The 16533-nt window shown below is 46.2% G+C and overlaps 1 protein-coding gene across 1 annotated transcript in view; it reads right to left on the bottom strand.

Annotated features, from left to right (window-relative positions):
• Window positions 1-16533, bottom strand: part of LOC149334065 (neprilysin-1-like) — a 68652-nt gene that overhangs the window by 10344 nt on the left and 41775 nt on the right. Inside the window, exons 10-14 of the mRNA XM_089557852.1 lie at window positions 14866-15091; window positions 13337-13435; window positions 11703-11780; window positions 11521-11633; window positions 7568-7626 (exon numbers count right to left, since the gene is read on the bottom strand). Coding sequence (XP_089413978.1) covers window positions 7568-7626; window positions 11521-11633; window positions 11703-11780; window positions 13337-13435; window positions 14866-15091 — 575 coding nt within the window. The remainder of the gene's footprint in view (window positions 1-7567; window positions 7627-11520; window positions 11634-11702; window positions 11781-13336; window positions 13436-14865; window positions 15092-16533) is intronic.

The raw sequence follows: 16533 nt of genomic DNA, 5'->3' as shown, positions 1-16533 counted from the left end.
TCACGTGCCCAAAGCAAAGAGATTAAAGATGCAATATATCTTCTAGAGCCAAGCAAATCCTCTGTTCTCGCACCTCTCAATCTTCTGTCGCGCACCTGACAGTAGCACCTAGCCTACCATGGAAGCGTACCGTCGACTATATATGAATCTTTGCCGCAGGGACAGGAGGGAGAGAGGCGGCAGCATCATGTCGTAGCTTTGATATGACTGCATCTCACATGACATAGGTGGCGCAAGAAAAGGAACAATGGACTGCAAGAATACCCAATTAGTTTGGTGGCGGGCGAAACCGGGCAAGTCACTCGAGCTGCATTGTGACTGGTAAGCGGCATGTAAGAATTTTTACTCGGCTCTTAATTTTAAACTCATGTGGTCTACCTGCCGAGCATGTTTCATAACCCGCAGTGCAGAAAGACAAAGACTACGTTAGAACGATTCTAAGGCAGCAAGAATGAAAAAAAATGCAGTATGTTCCGCTGTCTACAAGAGTTGTAAGCAGGACACAGACAACATGAAATGGCGAGTTGATGCTGCGGTCACCTCACTACTCTAGAGAAGGGCTTCAGTTCTCGCCACTAGGAATCTATTCCTAGTTCTCAAGAACGCTTCCAAATCTATTTCGGCAGAACACACAGAGTTGGCTGATGAGCTCAGCGGAAAGCACAGCGGCAAGCACAACGCTGCGTTAGGGTAACATGAAAAGTATATTGGGACGCGACAACGTACACTCGTCCGCACATCTGTCTAGAGCAGTCAAGACACGCGGCGGAGAGTACACGTATTATTTACGAGTGGCCTCCGGCTCCAAACAAGACCTTATTTTGTATGCGCATTCACATTAATCGTGTCTAGTTCCCCATATCTTTATATTCTATATTTGACCTCACAGGCAGCGGTTATTCTCCTGAATGCAGAATAGACCGTGCCGCTCTCGCGCTCTAGACAGGCGTATGGACGACTGTACGTTTTAGGTGTGCCGTCCCAATAGTTTTAGTGTTACCGTTCCATAGCACTGTGCTTACCTCTCTGCATGAAATTGGCGCGTCTCAATCTGATCCTCTCACACCTGCCGACCTTAGTTCGTCAAGCTGCGGCGAGAGTCGATTTCGAGCTTCCTTTTCCTTTATTGCCGGACCCGCAAACAGTGGTTCGCTTTGTCACGCTTCCGTCAGCGGACGACTTCTACCTCTGACGCCAAAAATCGCTGCAGTTACAGGGCCAGCGTAACATGCACCAGGACGACTCATATACAGCGTTGCTCGCGTTCTTTGAATGGGTCCAACTCAGCTTCCTTGCACTCATGTCAGTCACATAGTGCAGCGCGTATGCCACCCCTGAAGCTCTAATTCTCTATGCGGTAAGTAGAGCCCTTGTTCTAACCTTCCATGAGCTTTTGATGTTTACGGACCTCGTAAGAGCTTCATTTGCAAGGGGGAAGCAAACCATGCAGCAGGCGTACTTTTGGCAATGACGGTCCTTGCGCACACTAAACCATAGAGCAAAAAAAAAGGACGCCGAAAGATAAGCACCAGCTAAACCACCAGGCGAACAGAAATACAGACAAACACGCAATACACTTTTCCTAAGATATGAAAACTCACATTGCCCAGCGACGTCAACGGCGGCGTGTTTGCAACCTTATCCGCAAACGTTCGTATTTCCTTGGGGATTAAAAGTTACTGTTACATGAAAGAGGACTTAGGGCTGATGAGTGTAAACGGCAGCTGGTTTGCAACTTATATTTATTAGAAAAAAAAAACACGGTGAATCGATGGCGTTTCGAACTTTCTTTTTATCTTTGTTACTTCTAACATTCACTTCATTTGCATTTTAGCAGGTGCGATCAATTTGCCGTGTCTATAAACGGTGCGCTATGCAATAGCCCACAATTCTGCTGCGCCAAGTTCTATTCAAATAAACCTCAGCCGCTAGTTTCCGCTTGTACCGTCCTCTACACTGCCCCCATCCCTGTTTCAAGGCGCATTTCCTTGTCTTCTCCAACTTGTCGGACCAGCCGGGCAAAAATATCACGTATTGAACTTCTTATTTCTTATGCCCCAATTATCTCACGGGCCGTCTGATCTTAAGCGTTTCACGGGACAAGAGTGGGGGTTTACGACCTAATACTTAGCCAAATAGGTGCGAGCTCGGCCCACCATCAAGTTGTCTTTCGTGCTGTCTGACGTGCAGAATAGCTGGTCGTCCCGTATGTTCCACGCCTAAAGCCTGTTGAAGCGCAAAAGGAAAACCTGCACGCGAATCCCATCAAGGTAACTTTCGCAGACGCCTCTAGATATGAATGGGCAGGATCTTCCTTTCTTAAGTTGAATGCAGTAACGAGTGATTATTTCACCTATCTCACAGACTGACACAATAGTACTGCCCAAATTATTGCGCGCGCGCAAGAAGCCACATACCAGTTGCCGTTCCTCGGCTGCCAGCGCCAGCTCGAGAGTTCGGAAGTATACAATGCCCAGAGCACGTGTGTCCGTGCTAGAAGTGCACGACCCTCTACACGGACCGTGCAGTAAGTACTTCGCGGAACGTTCCTTGTGGAGCTAGGTCAACTCTGCAAAGAGCGTCCTTGGGTACCTTCGGCGCAAACTTGCATTAGCACCCACTCCTCGTAAAATCACTCACAAGACATGCATCATACTGACCTCGAATATGTTGGGGATCCCCACAAAACTCATCTAATTAATATCAGCCCGTCAGTCTAGAATCGTGCCGCTAGGTTTGTCATTTGATTACTACTACGAGCCTCTGAGGACTAAAAATACATTTACAGTTGCTTACACTAGTGATGCATCGTAACGCAGCGCAGCTGTGTTTATTTCACAAAGAACCCCAGGTGGCCAAAATTTCCGGAGCCCTTCACTGCGGTGTACCTCATAGCCTGACTCGCTTTGGGACGTAAAACCCCCATAAGCAAACCAACTAAATTATTTCACAATATTCCAGCAGCCAATCAAATCATCCCACACTCGCATAGCATCGCCCGCAATAACAACCCGAACGCTATATACCCTGAACGTGCTCATACCACAACATTCCAGCAATCGTTTTTCCTAAAAACTGCCCGCAACTGGAATGACCTCGCGACTCAAGTGGGCGCCATCAGCTATTCAAGTCCGCCATCAAGGAATTTCATTGAACGATCCAGCCACTGTTCTCCATTTTATGTAATGTATCTTTGCCGTGCTACGCCCATCCCTCATGTAATGTCCTGCAAGCCACCTTTGAGGACTAATAACTAGAATGCCTAGAGAAGCGTCTGCCTAGTTTGGGTACAACTCAACGGCTTCTGAAATTTACAGACACTTTACAATGTTTACAAACAGCTATGAGAGTGAGATGCAGTAAGATTTCATAGTGACGGTAGCGAGAACTTTCACGCTACCTTCACAAAGAATACGATTCGATTGACCTAGCTTTGCACCTTACAGCACCAAGGGTCCTAGACATGATGGAACCTCAGTGCAAGCCGGAAAGAGACTCCCTAGAGATAATATTATGTTACATATCTTGTGAGATAACTGTGGAGCAAAATGTAGGAAACGACAGATCAAAAATTAACGAATGGAGCGCATTATTGCTCAAGTATGCGCATAAAAATACTAAGTACTGTAGCATGTACAGAATGTACAGAAGAACCACGCACATGATGTGCGGAATAAATTTTCTTGTTTAATAATGTGAAAAATACGATGAGAACTGAAACTCAGGTTTTTACTTTAAGTGCAAGTTACGGTATTTATATCACGAATAAATTAACAGAACCCTTGAAAAAAATCCGCTGTCGTGTTCACCGAATTCCGAGAGGACAAGCGACCGCCTTAACCAATAACGCTGCAGAGGAAATACGTTTCGCACTACCAAGGAATGTGAAAGACAACTATGTTGAATGTTCGCAGCTGCCGCTAAGGTTCTAAGTACGACGTTTTAAGGGGGATTTACCAAACATGAGCACCACTCTTTCATCTTTCAAAAGCAGGGATATACGCCTTAATAGGGCAGGGTACAAATATGTACTTTAGACTAGACGCTGTGAGTATTTACAAAAAGGCATTGCGCTCCCCCAAGACACTCGGAAGACGATCAAAAGTAAAATTTAAAGACTGATGGTATGCATCAAAGGGCCCTAGGGACTATTCTACTGACCGTGCATTTGCTTCAGTAATTCCATGAGAAATACCTGGCAGCAAAGTTTGTACATCTTATACCGAGAGAACTTTAAAGAATACCTTCTGCAGGCTTGAATGCGTAATCCCGCTGACGATGCTTAACTCCGTTCCCCAATCACGTGCCCAACCCCTGCAGGTGCTTTGCTCTACTGATTGAAACTATTTTAGTAGGATGGCTCAGTGGCCTAGTTATTAGGAATGGAACTTGGGAGGGAGGTCACAAGCAGCGCTTGAAGCCGGTAGCGCGAACTAAGGCCTACAAGAAGAGGAGCGTGTTCTTGGCGTCAGCAGAGTATATAGACATAATCCAATCCTAGGTATTGTTCTGGGCGCGGATTCGCTGCAGTCTGACACACTCCCACAAAAGGCGACAGATGTTCTGGCTCGCGGCAGTCTCGCATGTGGAACAGGACACTTGCGGTAAATGCGAGGCTTCATGATGCGCATCAGGCAGTCGTCCGTTCTTGTAAGTGTGGTTTCTCCACTCGGCAAGAATATCTGCAGTGTAGGACGCTCCGGCACGCGCCCTGTGGATGAGGACTTGCGCGCCCCTCGAGGAACCCCGCTGGTAGGGGTGCTGGGTTGACTGGGGTACATTTGCTAAGTCGGCGGTGGTACGCTTGGCGGGCTGCAGCCTTCTGATCGATGGGTTGGGATCTAATAACGGCAAAGGTACTGAGACCTCCGGGCTGGAGTGGGTGTCTTCCTGCTCGCTTGCACATGCGTGGGCAGCCTGGTTGCCTTCGCTACCAGAGTGTCCCGGTACCTACTCTACTAGTACCTCTACTTGCTTGGTCGTGACGAGTTATGTGCAGACACTCTTACTGCAGTGACGCAGCGTGCCTGCATGGGCCGTCGTGCCTAACCGATGAAAGCTTTTCGAGACCGGGTTTTAAACGGGGAAAAGGATGAGGCAATACTGACCACCCAATGTCTGCAGGATGGAAGAGGCAGGATGTAAAGCCTTCAAATTGAGGCAGCTAATGCTAGGCTCGTTATCAAACTAGAGGGCCTGACCGCCTCGAATTGGGTGTTGAACGTAGGCGAGAGTGGCGCGTTTAGTCTAACGCTATTTTCTTCATATTCATGCCAAGGCACTTTCTTGCCTATGATCACGTGTCCACCTCTAGCAAGCACTCGCAGCATCCCGCTTCATGCAATCTTTGTCGTCATCAGATTGGAAGCGCCAAACGACGGCTCCAAAAGCTTTGAATCTATTTTTTTGACGCTGCAAGTTGACGGGAGGCGATAGCCCGCGAACATGCTCTGGGCATAGCATAGGGAGCACGCGTAGGTCGCCCAGCACTCAAATACCCTGCGCGAAATCATCTGGAAATGTCGCATCCCATTTCGGGTACAGAGACCACATTTAGCTACTACGGATTAATGCCGGCGACTAAGAGATGGCAGCAGCGGCTGTATGCGCTGGTGACAGTTAACACTTGGTTATTTTATTAGCTCGAGCATCGAACGTCCTTGCTTAACCGTATACAAACAGAGTGAACGCCTTCGTAGGACTTTGATCAGTTATACGCAAATGAATGGTAGTAGTTTTAAGTGGAACGACACCTGAACTGTTCCGAGAAGGAACTGATTAAGGGCGAAAAGGTGCAGAGGTTCGAAAAGAATTACGACATGTAAGCCGCTTCTCGCAAAGCTCTTTGCATTTAGCGTGCGCTCGATATGGGTGGTGACATCATTCGTAACAACACAGTGTCACTTCGCGCCGATACACGAAGCCAAACGTAGAAGAGAAAAATGACGCTATGGGGATTTTTAAAACAAGAAGCAAACACTATGATGCCGCATTCTCAAAGCAATACCTGGAGAAAAATCACTCTCACAACTTACGAAATAATACATGCAGAAAAACAAAGCTGCGAACAAATTACGGTACCCAAATACTATCTTATCGTATCCCAGAGTTCTTAAACAAACATTCTTTCATCAAACAAATACTAGAAGAGAATACTGCAGCCATTGCTTTTAAGAACACTCTCCTTGATTATTTACTGTCATTGCAAACTTAGACTGCTAGCGTTTTTTTGAATGATTTAAATTCTGTTGTGCATATTTGCTTGTCTTTTAATTTCTTAGACTTGCGCTTTATGCCGTTTTAAGAAACATGTTAAAGAAGTTTGCCTTTTCCAGAATGTCTTTTTACTTGAATAATGTGCTTTTTTAAGTAAGATGTTAAAGTTGTCTTCGAAGCTTTCTCTGTGTGCTGTGCCGGTGCTCGTACTGCATTGTCTTAACAAGTGTCAACTTCTGGGAGCTGGGGGGAAGGGGGGAATGGCGCTTTGTCAGGCATCTCTCTGCCTTTTCGCCATTCTCCCAGACATTTGTACCTGTCTAAATAAACTTCTTCTTACCTTATCTTAAATTATCAACGATGCAAGGAAACCGTTACGGAGTAAAAATATTTACAGAAAGAAGAATATCTAAGCTGAGCGCAATGAGTAAAGAAAAATGACAGTGTGTCACTCAGCGACCTTCTAGTGTCACACGCCTCAGTGTCATTTCAGGCTACGCCTGGCTTGGTTCGGCAGAGTCGCCAGACGTCCAGGTATGTCTTCTTTGTTTGTGCGTGTTTCAGATAGGCAGACACCACGGCCAGGATCAAAGGTCAATAAGAAGTGAAGTTCGTTTTAGCGCCATTTCTCAAAGAGGTCAGCGAAGTCAATACAGGACGCATTGTCTATAATACCGATGAAAGGGGCTTGATCTAAAAAGTTACAACAGTCAAGACATATCAGACCGACCTTGGTCCAATGTAGGGGGAAAAAGTTTCTTTTAGGAAGCAAAGTGACCAGAAGAATCTTTGAAGACGAAAGGAGCCGAAGGCTTTGTCACAGTTTTTGTGGCGCACAGGTCGGGCTATGAAATAAACATGAAGACCAAACCATTCTCATGGAAGAAGTAAGTCGTATCAGTTTGCAGGTACTGAGACGAGAATGTTCAAATGTATGCTCCTAGTGTCGAGGAAATGTGTACATATTTTCCAATAACCATTTTGAGAAGGTCTGAAAAAGTCACACTTAAAGTGATAAAGAAAAAAAGATGAATGAAATTTACCCACGTAATCGGATGCAATATGGCAGCAAGAAAGTAAACAAAAAGTTTTGGCACAAAAGTAGAAATGCGCACCCAAGATGTGCTTTTAAGCAATCATTAGGGCCAAGAAACGACATACCTAACTATAAGGACAACTGGGCTTTGAAACAAGAAAGAACGTTGAGGTTGGCTGTAAAAAAAGATGAAATTGCCATGAAAGAGGCGGTACAGTGCTCCTTGTCATATATAGCTGAATAATGAATGTTTTATATGCATAATGGGAATTATCAGCTGCCTTTCAAAGCGCCACTAAAGATGCGTTCGCTTACTCATTTCGTTGATGTCGGGGCCATAAAAAGCGTTAACGACTGCAGGTCCAAGGCCCCACCTGCGTTAGAGAGGAGGAAACAAACCATGGGAGCAGACAGGTAATTGAGCAAGAGGCAAGCGAAAAAATATAGAACAGGTATAACAGCTGCAATCGATGCCACTGCACTTTTGCGCGTCGGAAGATGTACGGTGTGAGAGGGCGGCATGGGAGATTTGGGGTGATTGTACTCCCCTCTCCTGACCACAGAATCCCTCAATAGGCAAAAAGCAAGAACCTAAAAGATCCTTTGTGTGGGGCGTGTTCAGCAAGCACAGATTTTTTTTTATTATATTAAAAAAATTAAAGTGCGTCCTTGATTCTCCAGCTGCTGCCTGAGAAATTGATGTGCCATAAATTTGATCACAAAAATTGACCTTGTTAGTCATTTTTTATGTGCCATAAATTTTAGTATTGAAATTCTTTGTTAGGCGCCTTTTTGAAACTTCGTCTGCTATCGTCTGTGTTATTATCTCCAGACAAGCTAGTAACTCGGGGTGCCGAGGAAAGAATAAGCTTTAGGCTTTAGACAAGCTTTAACAGTGAACCATCCCGCTTAGAGCATCCGGGAACTAATCAGCCTGTTTTAAAGCGTCCACTTGCGCGTAGCTTTAAAGCCTTTTATGGAACCACAGTCCTGGCCCTTTTTTGTATTCTTCTACGAGATGCAGCTAGAATTCTTGAGCAATCATATTTTTGGTGTCTCGCACCTCCTGAACAAAACGGTGCTGGTTTCTTGTGTTCCAAGGTAACCAGAAATATTCGGGAAACCGAAACTTGCGCTGGAGCTTCAGCCCCACAGAAAGCCTGCAGGGGTCTAACGTGTTATGAACATCCTGAAGGTGTATACACACACTGTCAGTCTGTGTAAACAAAAGCGGCCAAAGGAATCTCGAGCACTAGTAGATCTTACTGGAACTCTAGCCTGACAAATAAACACTTCATTTAGACAGAACTGCCTGTCTGGTCGGAATTCAGCTTGCAGGCAAAAAGGCGCATCATCTTTAGCGAACTTTTGAGAGACAACGATGGCAGCGTACAGTCCGGTGCGTTCTATGAATGTTTCAGGAAGGAAAGGGCGCTTCGTTGTAGCAAATTGGACTGTCGGCTGTCATCGTTGAAGAATAAACCCAACCGGTTCCGAAAGGTCGATTAATATTTGAAATTCTGATTCGGAACACTGATCCCTGTCCTTTAACCCACTCCCCACTCCTCCTTGTTGTCCGGCCCTTTAGCTGTATTGCGATGGCCTGAAAATGCAGCCAGCGTGGACAGCGTGTCCGGATCACCATTTTCATATCAGGGGCACATGGAAAATTGGCAGCCGTGACACGATTCAACCCGTCCGAATATCGGAAGTAGCAGCCTGGCGCGCATGAGTGTTGTAGTGTTCTTTCCGCGTTCTTTACACCACCAAAGGAAAATTAGTTTCACGGACGTATCACCTAAATACAAAATACAGGACGGCTCATGCGCTATAGCATGGATAGTGGAGCATAAAAGACTCCAGTGCGTCTTGCGTGACGTGCCCTGGTAGCTTCGAAAACCTGGTGCTATCGTGCGTTTTCGCCATGTAGAGGTCGAAGATACTAGATCACTTCTCGTGCAGTCTATTTTGTTTTCGGGTATCACACTTGCATTTAAGCGGCACCTTTGCCTCTTCGATGCTCGAGAAAGTGACGAATACCTTCCACATATTTTTTAAGAGCGGAGAGGGGGGGGGGGGGGCAATTTCACTCTAGCGCGAAAGCTGCGTTCCTTAACTTCCCGGCTGAATCCCGAAACATCTTGCATGTCTTTGACACAAGCCGTAATTACTGCAGCCTACAGCTACGTCTATTCCCCACAGGTCATTATGTAAAGGACAAGCTTCAGATAAACTCATTGAGCCGGTTAGACCTCGTGAAACATTGATTTTTAAGTGAAAAAATTTCATTGCCTAAGCTGCCGATGAACACGAACAATTCAGCGAAAAACTGTCACCGCGGCGACGCTCCCGCTCCTTTTCGTCTCTGTTAGCACGGTGTTCACCCGTTAGCATACGTTCAGCGTGCGGCGGCTCCATTGGGGGCCCGGGCAGGGCGTCAAAGGAGCAGCACACTCACTGTCCTTGTATCTCCCCGCTCATCTCCCAAGGTGGCATGGTTTAGGAACGCCCTCTTTGAATCCGGCAGGCAGCGGCGTCGGCGAGTCGTCCGCAAATGAGCCAGTGGCAGCCGCAGAGCTACGCGGGGTGTTTGCTCCGGCTGCGTTTCAATGACTGCTTATAATTTACGACGACAGCCATTGCCGCTTGAAACGACGTCCGCCCCTCTTATTAACAGTTCGCTGTTCGAGGCAGGGCAGCTGCGCCTGAGACGGGACTCAACTTCCAGAGTGGGTGACCTTCCTAAAGCAGCTGTTCGCTTTAGAAAGTGCCAGTGGTAGAAAGGGCCAACGGTACAGTTCCATCAGGAACAACTTTGTAGTTGACGCTGTTGAGGCGGTACAGGACTTCGTACGGACCGAAATACCTATGAAGGAGATTAACGCACAATCCCTTGCTGCGCACGGGGTCCACACCCACACCTGGTAGCCCGGTTCGTAGTGCACGTCCCTGTGCCGAAGGTTATAGAGCCGGGCATGGGAAGATTGCTGGTCCTTGATGTGGAAGCGGGCCAGCTGACGGGATTACTCTGCTTGCTCCACGAAGGAGCCTGCGTGAGGTGGGACCGCTTCATTCCCGCATGGGATCATCGCGTGGAACGTCATATGGACTTCATTGCCACAGACGACACGGAACGGGGTAAACTGGATGGCTTCTTGCGTCAGGGCATTGTACGCGAAAGTGACGTACGGCTAGATCTCGTCCCACGTTTTATGCTCAACGTCGACGTACATCGAGATCATATCCGCCGAAGGTCAGTTGAGCCATTCCATTAGGTCATTTGTTTGTGGATGATGCGCTGTGGTTTTTCGGTGGTTTGCATGGCTAAGAGTTAAGATGTCCCGCGGGAGCAGAGCTGTAAACGCCTTGCCTCGGTCAGTAATGAGGGTCGACGTGGAGCCGTGCCTAAGCACAATAATGTCATGCATAAAGAAGTGAACAACTTCGTCACAGTACCTCGCGCAAGGGTCTCGTGCAAGGGTAGCGGGTCAAGTAGTCTTTAGCGACGACAATCCACTTGTGGCCGGTCGGCCACAGAGCAAATGACCCCAGAAGGCCCATGCCGACTTTATAGAACGTTATATGGGGTGGCTCAATGCACTGCAGCATGCCGGGAGGCTTTAGTGCGGGTTTTTTTTGGAGCTAGCATTGCCGGCACGTCCTGTCGTAACGCTTGACGCTTGAAGTAAGCTGCGGCTAGTAATACTCTTCCATACTCGAGATAGGGTGCATTGAAACCAAGGTGGCCGGAGGTAGGTTCGTCATGGCAGGCAAGGAGGGATCTTCCTTTAGATCAGATGGTATTATGAGCTGGTAGGTTCACCGACTGGAAGGACAGTTCTTCTTATAAAGCACTCCACTCCGGAGAACGATGATAGCCCACCAGCTAGGTACCGAGTAATTGCAGAGTGCCCGCCTTCGAGACGGTCGATGAACATCCCCAGCTCGGCATCGGCACGCTGTCTGCAAACGAGATCAGTGTCACGGAAAGCCGTGCAGGAAGGCGTGGGGCAGAACCCAAGAATGAGGTCAGTGCTTTCAATCGCAGAGCCAGGTCTAGCCCGAGAGTGCTTCTCGAGCTAAACGCCGCTTTGTCGTCGCTTTGACTAGGCACGGAGGCGCACGGTTCTAGGCACGTGGCAGTATTACACGTGTCGTTGAGACTTGTACAAAGGCCGAGATGCAGTTATTACATTATACAGCCTTTTTTCAACGGCTAAGATTCTGGTTTGGTTCAGAGGAGATTTCGTAAGCAATCTGGTACGCACCTTTTGGTCTTGTCAAATGGCTTGCGCAGCTCCAGGAGCCTGTTGCGATTGTTGTTCTCAGCGATGTCGTCTAACACTTTCACAAAAGGGTCTCGATGCTTTACTTCACCCAGCTGCAAGCAAGCAACCATTCCCTTAGAGCGCTGTCACCTGGTGTTAACCTCTCTGGTTTATGTGCTTACATGTCTGTAGAGGTATTCGAGGTTGTCGATGTACATCATCCACTTCGGGTAGCCGATCTTCGGCTTCATCTGTCGCAGCTATATGAAGGAGCAAGGCAGCCATGTGAAAATAACATCGCGTTCTGTTTCGTGTCCGTAGTGCACATGCCAGTCATTTATGGCAGATAATATTTTTAACATAGTACTTATAGATATAGATATTTGCATATAGTACTGCATTTCACTGGTAAAACTGGGAGGAAGCGCGATTCTCATTCTCAACAGTAGGCGGCAACAGCAGGAAGAAGCAATGAGGTTGTTTCACGGAGGACCTGAGATCCTAAGCATTCAACATCCACAACTGTCGCCCTCACCTCTCAAAGTGGAAAGTAGTCAAGCGGCTCTACATGAGTGCCGAAAATTGGTGTTCGACGCATGCCACAGCAGTAAGCTTCGCACAAATTAATCAAGATAGAATATTTGTTTCATTTTAGCGGTAAATTGGTTGGAAATCAAAAATAAACTCTTGATTTTCATGTTTTATTGCAAAAAATACGTGTTTATCCGCCGGTGTGCACTTTGTCATAACCAAACATAGGTGCCATATTAGTTCAAGGTGAGGGCTGAGACGGGCTGGTTGGTTCATGTTGAATGGTATGGCAAAACAGCGCTGACGGACGGGACAGAAGAAGATGAGACAAACACATGCGCTGAACTAACAACCAAATGGTTTATTGCGAAACCATATGGTTGTTAGTTCAGCGCATGTATTTGTCTCATCTTTTTCCCTCCCGTCCGTCAGCGCTGTTTTGCCGTACCATTCGCCATATTAATATCTCCAGATTTTACATTTTGTAAAGCTGCTTTATTATCCTGCAGAACAACTGTTATTGATTTTTTCCTATAACACACTGCGCCTCAACCACTGCTGTGTTGTTTGATTCACCGCAGGCTTCAATCTTTTCACGGCGGAATCTTAAAGAAGCCTTATCTAAACGAATGCGAATGGTACATTCTCAAGAGCACCCACTCATCGGCGAAAATGATCTATATCTCCCAGGCCCACCTGCATAACATAATAACTTGGCAGCTGATGTGCTTTTAATCACGGCGATCACCTCGATGTTGTATGCCCCAGAGAATATCGCCCCTCCGGAAGAAAACTAGCAGCATGAATGACACAGGGACAACAAAGGCTCAAGTGTTATGGCATGCGCCTTGTATATATGTTGTGCCTATGTCATTATTGCCGATCAGTTTTGATCTGTCATGCAGTACCAGTCTTCCACTAAACCTGTGTTGTGCTGTGCACAGCTCATATCTAAGGAGGAAGGATTACTTTGAAGCGCAGTTGTTTCCTAAAGCAGACCTTTACAAACGCTAAAGAGATGAAGAAAGTGGGTGCACCATTTGTCTAAAATTTCGAGTTAGGGTTTGCTTGGGAGCCGTATTGTGCGGTTTGTAGTGCATCCTTACTGATCAAATCTCTTGACGGTAGGAATATTTTGGCCCTGTCTCCTCCATCGGGTAGGACTTCCACGAATGCTACAGGTGTCTGACTGCAGGGCTTAAAACCAAACCCCCGGGGCTCTAAATTTTTGACAAAGGCTGTACCGTCTTAGAGTAGTAAATAATGTAGGTAAATTAAGTAGTACCTTCTTCTGTGCTCTTTCTTTGGTGGCTTTGTCCATCCACTTGATGCTGTGCAATCTCTTTTTAAACATTTTTTTCATGCTGTACGCCATTCTCTCAACCTGAAGAGATAGAGAAGACATTTATTGCACAGATTAGGTAGAAAATTATACTGGCGTGCGTGGGAATGGCGACAAGCCAGTCCACGTATTGGGCTGTGTGCCGTGCACCGACAGCTTTGGAGAAAAGTGCCAGGAAATAAATAGAGCGTGAAGTAACCCCAAATGAAAAAAGAAAGTTACTCAGTATTTGTAATCAGCAGAGCAACGAGAAGCTTTCATGCACGTTGTTTTCTCGCTCTGCTTGAACACTTGTCGCAATTTGTGCTGAAAAACGTTTTGAGGTTTTCGCATCCTATCTGCAAGGCATCAGCAAACCTTCTTCACTGGACGAGCTCTTTCACGCTATGAAAGTTTGTGCTCAGGTTGTGCAGAATAAAAACTGCATGAACTATGGCGCGCAATTTAAAGCCCTTTGGCCATAAAATGAACTGATCATCACTTCATTGCACTTTTAGTGACACTGGAAACAGCATCTTAGTGCTACGAAATGGTGACCAGCGATTACAAGGAACACGGAATGAAGGTCGCCCTATATGGCAACACCAAGCTAATACGAGAGATTGGCCCACAGACAACGCGAAAGCATGGCAGGGCCCGCATTAAGTTGATATTGCGTTACGTATTTCTAATTTTTGCGCGCTTTATTTCTATTTAGTTGGCACCAACCGTCCAACTAGAGTAGGAAAACAGTAGGCTCGCCAGCTACTAGCCCTTCGCTAAAGTATAGTTACTAACACCGGCAGAGAGACGAAGTAATTAACAAGCATCAACGTGACAAACATCAGCCGATGAAATCGTAGCCGAAATTACAACACGAAAAGCGTCTGTTAAAGCGATTTAACATATGAAAATGGCTTTATCAGACGCTTTAAGGCGGTGAATCATTAAATGACGGCGTATTGAACAGAACTAGTGTTAGAACGAAATAATGAAAACGGAACGTAGAGACGTAGGCGACTGAGGTTCACGTGGAGTGATAGGTTTAGGTACTACCATTTTATGTGTTACTACCTTGTTTTAGGCATGTATAGGCATGTATAAATATCAGATACTTTTAATTTATGCCTCCCTCTGTTGCATATGAAGAAAATGTGTGTGCTGCTGTCTGTACATCGGAGCCGAGGCCCAGTCAGACCTTCCATCTTTTGCCTTGGCTTCCCCTTTTTTCGGAAGAAATAAACATCAAGTTATAAGCTATAAGTTTTAAGTTAGCGACGTTAGGGTGAAGAAGCTCTCAATTAAGTCGGTTGGGGACAGAAAGAAATAGAGGACAGCCGTTAGAAACTGCGACCCCGTATATACAGGTGGGGTACGCTGAAAGGGGAAAGCTATGTCAGGACCTGGAATAGGTCGCACGGACGAAATGTCCAGAGCTGGTGAGGACACGGATGACTGAGGAGGAGTGGAGTTGTCGAAAAGTGAAAACTCACGTTTCGTTTGGCCTGCGGGCTGAACTTCTTTCGCACGTAGAGGTGACCGATGACTTCCCTCATGGAAGTTGTGAGAAGCTTGATGCACTTCTTCCATAGCGGAGGTTCGCTCAAGAGGCCGTAGACGGCCTTGGTGTAGTTTGCTTTCGCGGCGCGGAATAGTTTCGACGCGTATCCGGCTCTAGAGACAAACTCACTCCAGCCCATGAAGTTGAACAATGTTCGCCTGCATAGAAGAGGCAAGACGGGTTTCAATATAGAATCCTGCAATCGATAACCGAAGAGACACGTACGTGACGGGAGCAAGCAATTATTTCCCGCGTTTATATCATATCTAGCGCAGTAACACCAGCCGCGGTAAATCAGTATCTTTGCACTTCGTTGCTGATGCCATTGTCGTGCCTTAGTCAGCCCGGCCGCGGCGGCTTCATTTCGATCGAGGTAAAATTCAAAAACACCAGTGAGCTTTGGGCATCCAGCACACGTTAAAATACTCCATGTGGTCTAAATCAGTATGGCGCCCTTCACTACCGCGTCCCTAAAGCCCATGTGTCGCTTCGTGGCATTAATCAAACCATACCACTCTACCCCAACGCAGAGAGGGTGAGGTTGTGGCTGGATAGAAAACTAGTGAAACCTTCTTGTCCCATTTCATATACCAGGTGCTTCAGGAGAGACTAATTTTCAAAAATAACTTTACTGAGCAAAAAATGTGGCTTTTGCGGCATAGTATTAACAGGGCCAGCTGACACCAGAACACCAGTGAATCATCTTGACTAGTAAGGCGGTTAATTAATTTTTCAATAAGTAACTTTTTAACCACAGCAGTGAGGAGCCTGGTTGAAATTAGAGACTTGTAGCCGGTCGTTAGTAATAGCCATACCAGTTTTTAGAATTTCGAAAACGCGATTACCCTCGTTGCTGTTGCTCAACAAAATATGGCTATTTCGACTAGCTATCGCACAGAAGGGGTTGCTTGCCTGCAAGCTCTTCGAATGCGCATGTACTTTGGGGTGATGTAGCCAAAATCTGTTGGGCCAGAGTGCCCAGTGTAATCGTGCTTCCGATATATTCAAAATGGATGTGGCTCTTACTAAAGACCGGCTACTAATCTCTAACTGCAACCAGGCGCCTAAGTGTAACAGTTAAAAAGTTATTTACTAAAAATTAGTTGACCAGCTTACTGGCTGAGATGATTTACCGGTTTTCTGATGTCCGCCAACCATATGCCGCAAAAGGCATATTTTTACCTCAAAACTCCTGTTTTGAAAATTACGTAGACTTCTCTCAAACACCTGGCATATGGACAACCTTCCTGCGAACTGTACAGTTCTAAAGATCTCTCAAAGTGGGTACTGTATAGTAGTGGTTGGACTTTTTGGTTTTTATTTTTTTAAATTCTGCGGACTTTTTTGGTTTTTTATTTCAGGACACTAATTTCAGTTTATTCGGTGAATGAAAACTCACTTTGCTCGGTGACTGAATGTAGCAATTCTGAATCGTTAAAAGTCGTTTAAAGTCCCCCTCAGTATTTTTGTCGTGGAAAACAATTTATTTGCCAGTAATTATCGTCCAAATGGTAATACTTTGAGTTGAGCTTGAAGAAAAAATTGCTACCCTGCTTAAAAGTGTAACTGAAGTGAAATGAGATAGCCGGCAGACAAAAAC

The sequence above is a fragment of the Amblyomma mixtum genome, chromosome 8 (genome assembly GCF_055824585.1).
Source record: "Amblyomma mixtum isolate Tamu chromosome 8, ASM5582458v1, whole genome shotgun sequence".
NCBI lineage: Eukaryota > Metazoa > Arthropoda > Arachnida > Ixodida > Ixodidae > Amblyomma > Amblyomma mixtum.
The sequence above is the reverse complement of the archived record's forward strand: the minus strand, read 5'-3'. Positions and strand labels throughout refer to the sequence as shown.